We start from the raw sequence: 10,000 nt of genomic DNA on the forward strand, positions 1-10,000 counted from the left end.
CGTTGAAGGAATGTATATTAATTTTTTTGGTAAAATTGGAATAACAAATATATGGATTCATATGCCAGGGTCAAGGTGCTTAAGAATTGGTTTATAGAAAGTTTAAGTAAGTACAATTGTTCGTCACATTCATCTTTAAAAAACAAACTCTAAAAGTGTATGATGAATCTCAAAACATTTCATCAGTAACCTCCTATAGCTATATGACTCATTATTTTCTTTTAATACTAAGCTTTTAATTGCAATTACTGTGTAAGCTAGTTCAGTGAAATGAAACGCAGTATATACTATGGTTGTTTTATGAAGTAAGTATGTTGCATATTATAAAGAAGAATCCACTTTTCTGTTGTAGCTAGTAGATGGGGCCCAAGAAGCACAACGTCAGAAGCACCATTTAAAAGTTGAAAAACAAAGAGGCAAAGTTCTTGGATGCTTAGTCCACAGTCAACAAAGATATGATTATGTTTTTTAAAGGTAGAGAATAATGTATTGTACAGTCAGTAATGAGTTTCACTATGATTCATGCACGTTTCTATAAAGAATTCTTTAGAATTAAAACATTGCTATATCCCTTTGAACTGCAAGTCCATAGGCAGCCTTCATGAAGTCTTAGGGTTATACTATTTCATGGTATAACCCTAAAACTTTTACTCTACAGTCATAGATAGTTCAGAAATCTTCATTATAGAAACTATCTTTTTTGTGGTGCTTGTGACCTTTTCATTCTTAGGCCCTTGTGTGTTCTTCTTGAAGATAATCAACATTACTACATATTTTATTTTTATACACTAATTCAGCATATGCTAAATGCCAGTCCAGATGTTACATGTGATATTAATCATGCATATGCTTCTATTTAAAATTAGAACCAGAGGTTGTTTAAAGGTTCGTTTTCTTGTTTAAGTCCATATTCTAAATGTGAAAATATATATATTGTATGTTGGTATTCGAATGTAGTGGTTAAAGTAGGGACATTTGAACAATATTTTTAAAGATATTTAAGCATTACAAAGACATGTTATTTTGAGTAACACTTTCCTAGATGTGAGGTAGTGACACTTAACACTTTTTTGTGTATAACAAATAATTACCTATTATTACAAGGGTCCAAAAACATGTTTAGTATCTTATTCAAGTAAGTATGAAACAAATTATATTTAACTCAGAAAAATATAGTGTATATATTTGCTTGATTTGCAAATACCTTTCCTTTCACTCATTTTTCAATATGATATACTCAATGTCTTGTTCATAATAAGATTATCACATAAGGCTTAAAGTCCTAGTGACTGGGCACTGGCCATGCATGAACAGGCTTGTGTCTAAAACCATGTCTGTACATGTTATTTGTTCCACTATGCTCACCTGCAAAGGAACAAAAGTGGAGAGTAAGCTTATGATATGTATCTTGGCCTTTACAGTACCATTGGAAACAAAAATGGAAAAGAATAATCAGCACTGTAGAAGAATATCTTTAGATCCACTTTTTCTTGTTTTCAAATTATGTCACTAATCAAGATCCTATCAGAATTTTTAAAAATGAATATAATGGATATATAATTTGATATTTATGGTATTCATTACAAATGCGCCAGCCAGTTTTCTTATTCTTTCTTCTTTTCCTTTGTTCAAAGTAGCATCTCTATTTTTCAACTATAGAAAAAAATTGGAAGTCTTCAGTATTGAAAATTGGCTTGGAGATTGAAATGCAAAGAAGAAAAGGTCCACGATATTCTATTTAAAATATCCAAAGTCCAAGTTTTGAGGATTTCAAACCCTGTGTGATAACCTCATGCTACAAATGCATTATTTTATACTCAATCTTTTATTCTCATATAGCTGCAATTGTTGCTTGTAAGAGGTATAGTTTGATTATTATTTTGTGAAATGAAATAAACAAGCCAGTGTTTCTTTTCCAGACAGGATTATGTAGTTCTTGCAAATTGATAATCCAGTCTTATTTTGCTTGGTACAGAAAGATATGAACTCTCTAATTGTGCATTATTCAAAATATTGGGCAGAAGTTGCCTTGCAAAGTTACTCTCAGAAGTGTGTTAAGGAAAGTCTATTTGTCAAAACTTGAATTGAAGCTAATATTGTAATGTAGTAAAATATGTGATACGACCAAAGTAGAAGAAAGGCTGTAATGTAATGTAACTTATGCAAACTATATTTATCTACTTATAAATACATAAATAAATACATACATTTTTCCCTTTTGTTTCATTTCTTTTAGTTTATTCATTTTGTCATGACATTAAAAGAAAATAAGTGTAGTAAGACATATAATAGAAAGGAAGGAAAAACAGCATTGTAGTCACAAAACCGTTATGGAATTGTTTCATAACTATAAGAGCTCTGATGAAAATAGTTCAAGTAAATATTTGATTGTTTAGAAATTAGTTCTTTCCTCAATAGATTGAGGAATGACAATTATGAACATTGCATGTTTCAGTTATATCTATCAGAAATACATGATGATGCAATAATCAAAATGTACTGTGAAGGTATTAATTCTCATAACTTTTTGTACTCATATTTATGATGAGGGAGAGAAAAGGAAATTGTTTAACATGGAAGATTTTATATGACATATGATACAAAAAATCATTTATTTATATATTAAATCATTTATTTAAATTATATAAGATTTGTGATATTTTTCCCCATTGGCTTCAAAAAGAAATAATATAGATTTGTTAGAATATCCAGAGAGCAGAATCATGGAACCATTTCTCAGACAAAATATATGGTGATTTTTTTCACTGACAATTTTCCTTCTGTCTTTGTACTGATATAATACTAATAGTTAGATTACAGTGGGGTAGCAAATTATTTTTTTCAATATTTTATAAACTATGTAGTAGCATATAAAATTCTTTCAGTTGGGGTACATTCTTTAGTGGATTTCAAGGTACAACTTTCTTAATCCTTACTTCAATACTGTGTAGGATAGATACATACACAGCTTGAATAAAAATAAATTTATTGTGTATGTAGAATATATTTGAAAATAATACTTACTGTAGCTTTAGTGGACATGTTTCAAAATAAAAATGTATCATAAAATATAAAAATGTAAGAAAGTAAGAGAATATTATCCAAACACACAAAACACAGTTTTCAGCGAAAATGGTCCAGTTAAAAGATTCGCAAAGTGGGAGTGTTCCCAAGACTGCATTTCAGTTCTACCCTTTATATTGCAACCTGATTAAATTTCTTATTTGTAAACTAGTTACAGGTTCATCTATTCAGTAATAACTACTGCTCTACACCTGGAGTCTCTTTAAAGATGGTGTTCATGGTAAAGATCCAGTAAATTGACATTATATTACTTAATGCTACACTCATAACATCAAACAAATATGTAGATGTATTAAGCAATGAAATTACTTCCATACAAACTATTTATTCTTCAGTTGGAACATGGGATAGGAATTATGGTAATAAGGTTCAAATTCCACAAAAGGTGAAGGGTGGGACAACCTAGTGGGTATTGCAGAAGCCCTAGGAACTTCTGTTGGTCTTATACTCGTTACAGAAACTGATGGCTTTGTCGGGTACTGATATACTGTGGGAGACTTTGATGTATGTACAGGTGTTGGCGAATGCTTTTTAACTGGTTTATCTTCTTTCTGGATGTCGTTATGGCCATTCTTATACACATCTGCTGTTGGAATTTTGCCATAAAACTTCTCTGTTTCACTACATTGGACGTTGTACCACCAGTCACACGTTAAAAGGTGTTGATTGAAGATGGTACCATTAGGACACAGGAAGGAATGCTGTCGACCATCTGTCTCGCAGACGTGCCAAACCTGCAATGTATCAAAGGGCCATTATGAGATAAGTAGAACTGAATAGATGAATGAATATGCTCATTGAATATTTCATTTAACGATTGTCTGAGTGTTGGGTTCCCAAAACAGAGTTCACATTCTCAAAAGATGAAATCATGGTCACAATCTCCTCCTGAGATTAGTATAAAATGGCTCATTGGTGTCTTGAAAAGGTAATCAGTAAGGTGATTATTTCTTTCATAATTACGTGAGGAAATATACGATACCCATACCTGATAGCAGACCCACGAAACAAGTTTACATACATTAAGTTAAATGATTATCTGGAACTCACCTGACAGCCTGCTTCTACATCAGCATATATACCCGAGGGACGTGTGTGCTTGCAGGAAAAGCTGGTGTACGGAATACGAGCGTAGACTGGGTAGTCTACACTCGGTTTACCACCGGCAATATTTCCTGAAAACGCGCAGAATAGCAGTAGTGTGTAGGTTAGATGACGATTGATCAATACAGTTGTCTAATGTTAAGGCAGTAATGCCAAGCGTATTTTTACGGGCCAATAACAGACTTAATGGGATATAGATGTCATTCCTGGAACATAATCAGTGTGACTAAATAATACAGGTTCTATGTTCATACCTTGGCTCGAACTTTGACTACTAGTGCTGGCAGGTTTCCTCTGCGTCTTCGGTTTATGATGGACTTTCTTGACAACAGGTGCTGGCGTGGTCGAACTAGCACCACTGAAGTAGTCGTAAGCTTTACCAAGTTTGCGACCTCGGCCTCTGGAAGTTTTCTTTCGTAGGATTGGCTTATACACAGGCAGGTGTTTGTATGGCTTTGTGGTTGGGGAAGAGTGCGAGTGTGGCGGAGGAAGTGGGGAGTAAGAAGGTTGAGTAGGAAGGGAGGAGTAGGATTGCGGTGGGGTTGGTGGGGAGTAAGAAGGCTGGGGAGGAGGGGAGTAGGGTTTTGGAGGGGAAGGTGGGGGGTAGGAAGGCTGGGGTGACGGGGAGGAGTAGGATTGTGGCGAAGTAGGTGGGGAGTAAGAAGGCAGAGGAGGAGGGGAGGAGTGGGATTTTGGATGGGAAGGTGGGGGGTAAGAAGAATGAGTAGATTGGGAATATGAATAGGATGGAGGCAGTTGGGGAGATTCGTCACTGAAATATGGCGGGAGTGTCGTTTTTTGTTTCTTTGGGAAATCATACTGAGCGAAATATTGCGGTTCCTGATAATCAGGACCTGAATAGCTTGACATGTGTGGCGTATAACTAGAATGGAGGAATCGCGATGGGTAATGTTCCTGGGGATATGTTGTAGGAAATGAACCGCCAGGGGAGAGGTGAGCGGAGAGCTTGTAATGGTCGTAGGGTGGCCCATACATAGAGTACAGAGGTTCGTGGTATAAGTCAACATTTAGATAATTGGCCTGCTGGAACACTCTCTTTGAAGCATGTTTCTTGCGTGTGACTCTGACAAGCGGGGCGGGTGTCGTGATCCTCAGCAAAGGCACAGAAGGAGACGCGGTTTCGGACATCGCTACTGTAGGGGAAGGGGTTGTAGTCGATAAATCTGTTTTCACCATAAGCACCATTTTCATATCCTTCAAAGGAATCGTGAAGTTATTCTTGCGAGTGGTAGGGACGGAGTTGTCGAGTTGGCGCGCTTTTTTGTCAAGCAGAGGTCGAAAGGTGGGTTCGGATGCCGGTCTCCCCAACGGCCTAGATCCGGTTCTTCCGCCGAGATACGATATTTGAACCACGGGAGTTGGCCTCAGCTGGTTTGGATTTGTGTTTTTGCTGGAAATTATTTTTCTCATTTGCGTAATGATGACGCTTTTGGCTTTGGGCTTCATGGCCGTGCTGTTCGCCTGCGAAATACTCTCACCTTCCTTGTCCACAGAATTTTTCTCTCCCTGAACCATCCCGGACTTGGAATTAGGAAAAGACACAATCTCGACCTTCTCTTCTTCTTCCTTTTCCCTGCTATGGCTATCTTTGCGAGATTCGACTTTCTTTTTCCTGTCCATCGCCACCTTCCTCGAGCGAGTCCGCGCCAAAACCCTCCTTCCCGCCCTTGATTGGCTTTTCGTCCGGAGACCGGCGGGTGCTTGAGGCCCGGCACTGAAGGACCTCGCGAGTAGAGGCCGACCTTCGGAGACCTGCGGAGACTTTGGAGTTCCTACCACAGCCCGATGACGGCCGAGAGGCGAGGGCGTCACGCTGAAAGAGTTTGTGAAGGGTACGGGCAGCTGTGAAGGGTAGTGGAGGAAAGGTTCAGCGTGACGGAGGAGGGAGCGCGTGCCGCTGCTCGTCTGGTCAACGTCATCGTCTACTGGAGTGTCAGGTCTTGTATTTTCATCTGCATTGTCATCCTTTATATTGCTGTTGATGCTACTCCTGCTGCTACTGGCGGTGCTGGTGCTCCGGCTTTTAGAAAAGGTCACGGTCTTCTCTATTCTGATCTGAAATTGTATATTTAGAAAATTATGGGTGTAAAAATGCTGTAGACGTGGCAGATTAGTTGTTCATCATGGTGGGAATGTTTAGCTTTATTTTTAATATTTTGGGTGTTTATATATTCATACCATTAACTATATCTTGCACTTAAGATTTGAGCATGTTTATTATGTATGTAGGTACTCCCCTTATCTATATGTCTGGATATTTATCTATATATCAATATATCTCTCAGTACATGTGAGGATGTACACCTTTGTATGTAGTATAATTGCAGACGAAGCGTAGAAATCAGTGAAGTTTACCTACATCGATTTTTTTACATACGCCAGTATCCCACAAAATAGGATACGATGACATTACTCAACAGTCGATCGTAATATATGATTTACCAATAGCTTTATAACATGAATTTAATGGATAAACGTTTCTGGCCACTTATATATGATATATAATTGATTTTATTAACACCCATCGATCCATTTAACAACATAATTGATTAAATAATTTAATGAAATTACTAATGTAAGAAAAAATATCCAAATAAAACAAAATGGTAAGAGAGAAGGAAAAAGTATAAATAATATATTACAGTGCAGGGCATTCAAATGAAACATGTAATATTACCTTATCCTTCACAACGATGCCTTCGACTAGGGATTGTCACTCAAAATCTTTCGAGAGTCACTTTCTCTTTAGTTTCCATCTTGAGGGCAAACGAAGGCACTTCCCTGGTTGCGTCTTCAGTTCGTAAAGGTGTATTTTCATAAATGATAGTTTTGTGCATCGTATGTTAAGAGTATGGGATAGTTTTTTTACAGCCTTACATAATCATTTTGATTTATAACACTTATAGACATATGAACTTTAGAGAACTGATTGCTAAGAACGACAATGCAATCGAAACTATTACCATCATGAAATCAAACATATTTAAGAATTTTCTGTCTCATTACCAAACAATACTTTCTTTCATGGCGAACGCACTTTCGCGGGCTTTGTGTTCGACACCCCTTGGTTGAATTCAAACGCCCTTTGCAACGGCCAATTCTTTGCACCTTTCTGATTACTGGCGGACATTGATATTAACCTTATAGGCTTTTTATTAAAACTGTAAAGCGATACCCAAACCGCATAATTAATCGTAAAGGATCGACTATTTCTTTTAACAATCGTACTCTGAATCAGACGTATGGCGGGAAATATTTTGGTGACGCGTCTGTGTGTATTTCGGCTCAAAAAGTTCTGGTTATTTGCATGAGAATTTACTGACAAACACACACACACACGCACACACACACATACACACACACACACACACACACACACACACACACACACACACACACATATATATATATATATATATATATATAGAGAGAGAGAGAGAGAGAGAGAGAGAGAGAGAGAGAGAGAGAGAGAGAGAGAGAGAGAGAGAGGGAGAGAGAGAGAGAGAGATTCATTCCAACTGAACTGCTTGTTGTGTTTCGTTCGTTTTATATACTACACGACAGACTTACATTTTACTTAGTTGTGATGTATGCACATACACATACACGCACGCACAGACATACACGCCATCCAGCGTGTCTGTATACGAACTGGTACACACCACACACACACACGCACGCACACCCGCATACGCACACTCACGCATACACACACACGCGCACACGCGCACACACACACACACACACACACACACACACACACACACACTCACACACACATGTATATATACATATAAATGTATATGCATATGTATATTTATATATGTAATTATATATACATATATACACACACACACACACACACACACACACACACACACACACACACACACACACACACACACACACACACACACTCATATATATATTTATATATATATATATATATATATATGTGTGTGTGTGTGTGTGTGTGTGTGTGTGTGTGTGTGTGCACGCACATGCACACAGTTATATATATATATATATATATATATATATATATATATACATACACACACACACACACACATACACACACACAAATGGTACTCATGAAAAATATAAGCTTTTGTAAATCTGTTCTCAGGGCTAGATGTAAAATAACTAGTGAGGTTCTGATAGTACTGTGAAAGTGAAGCGCATGTGTCATACCATTACAATTACGTTTAGCTGGTATTGTTAAATGTTATTAATATCCATGCGATTTTCTCCCTTCATGAGCGTATAACCAATAAATCCGTGAACATAAGTAACGACCAAAGGTGATTTTCCCGCGCATTGAGACGCCATGATAATGAAAGTCATCATCTCACAGACATAGAAGTCGACGTTTTCCCGACCGCATTTTAGCACCCTCTTCCCAACTCCACGCCACTAAGCGACCAACTATTGCCCTCTAGATGAAAGAAATCCAATTACGGCGCATTTTTTTACTGTTAGAAAGTGTGTCTAGGGGGTTAAACAGGAGGGCAGAGGTTAGAGATCAGTCCAGAGGCCAAAGGTATGCGCATCTCGACCTTCCGCTGGGGTGTCGTAAGGGTGACTTCGCTAAATTCCCGAAATGTATTACCAGATTCCTTCACAGAGTGCAGGATTATCGCACATCTACTGTCCACAACTTCACGGACACGAGGCACGTTTTGCAATGCCGTAATGAGGGCCAATTTAGAGTTTACGTCGAGAAGGTATGTGTTTACGCTTTGCGCAAGAACGGGGCTGAAGAATTATCCAAATGGGAAAGTTTGGTATTTCGGAAAGAGTTTTATACGAAATTACTTTGAGATAACATCCGCTGATAAGTAACGTGTGATTCTAATTCCCGTATTTTCGAAAATTAACGGCAACTTTCTTTATGTAGTTATTCCCGTAGCAATAACGACAGCATTGGGGTAAATCACATATCTAATTGCTCTTAACATTCCATTAATGCATGTGAGGATGAGATGTCACTGTATGTTTTCAAAGCAGCAAATTCTTATGATTCATTACGTCAGATTGTAAGTAAATTCGTATTTTTTTACTTGTTTTGGTAATCTCTCTCTCTCTCTCTCTCTCTCTCTCTCTCTCTCTCTATATATATATATATATATATATATATATATATATATATATATATACATATATACATATGTGTTACAGCAGAATTAGTAGTTATTGTAAAAGTAGTAGTAGAAGTGGAGGTGGTGGTGCTGGTGCTAGTAGTAGTAGTAGTAGCAGTAGCAATAGCAGCAGTAATAGCAGCAGCAGTAGGAACAGTAGCGGTGGTGTTAGTACTAGCATTAGTAGTAGGTTTGCTGACTGCAGTGATCTACTAGGAAACAATCACTACCGGTGGTCCGGAGTTGCTAAACTACCGAACCGCCACTTGATTTTTAAAAAATCGCTTGGGCATAAGAGCGCATTTCCTGTGACGGCGAAGCGCTGGACCTGCGCTCCCCGCTCAGACAGGCCTTCGTACTTGAGAAGAAAACGTTACTACACATCGACCATCAGTTAAGTAGCTCTTAAATATACAAACCTGAATGATAATGGCACGAGACACATCTGTCATATGTGAATTTATTCATTGATATTTTATTGGTGTTTGTTGCCCAGACCTCGCCACTTGCTACTGCTTAAGGTTTATTGCAGTTAATGTTTTTTTTATTATTATTTGAATTACATAAAAGTAAAAGCACAAGTATTTAATTTAAGTACTTGCTAAGCTGTGGCTGACAGGTATTGGATAAACATATGACGCATGGCATAA

The 10,000-nt window shown here is 37.5% G+C and overlaps 1 protein-coding gene across 2 annotated transcripts in view; it reads right to left on the reverse strand.

Annotated features, from left to right (window-relative positions):
• LOC138864571 (uncharacterized) overlaps window positions 1–10,000 on the reverse strand; it is a 16,654-nt gene that overhangs the window by 837 nt on the left and 5,817 nt on the right. For both annotated transcript variants that reach the window (XM_070132360.1, XM_070132361.1), the window contains exons 4-6: window positions 4,443–6,264; window positions 4,135–4,259; window positions 1–3,818 (exon numbers count right to left, since the gene is read on the reverse strand). The exon at window positions 1–3,818 is cut by the window's left edge and continues 837 nt beyond it. In XM_070132360.1, coding sequence (XP_069988461.1) covers window positions 3,405–3,818; window positions 4,135–4,259; window positions 4,443–6,264 — 2,361 coding nt within the window. In that variant the 3' untranslated portion in view covers window positions 1–3,404. The remainder of the gene's footprint in view (window positions 3,819–4,134; window positions 4,260–4,442; window positions 6,265–10,000) is intronic.

Source organism: Penaeus vannamei, chromosome 17, assembly GCF_042767895.1.
Source record: "Penaeus vannamei isolate JL-2024 chromosome 17, ASM4276789v1, whole genome shotgun sequence".
NCBI lineage: Eukaryota > Metazoa > Arthropoda > Malacostraca > Decapoda > Penaeidae > Penaeus > Penaeus vannamei.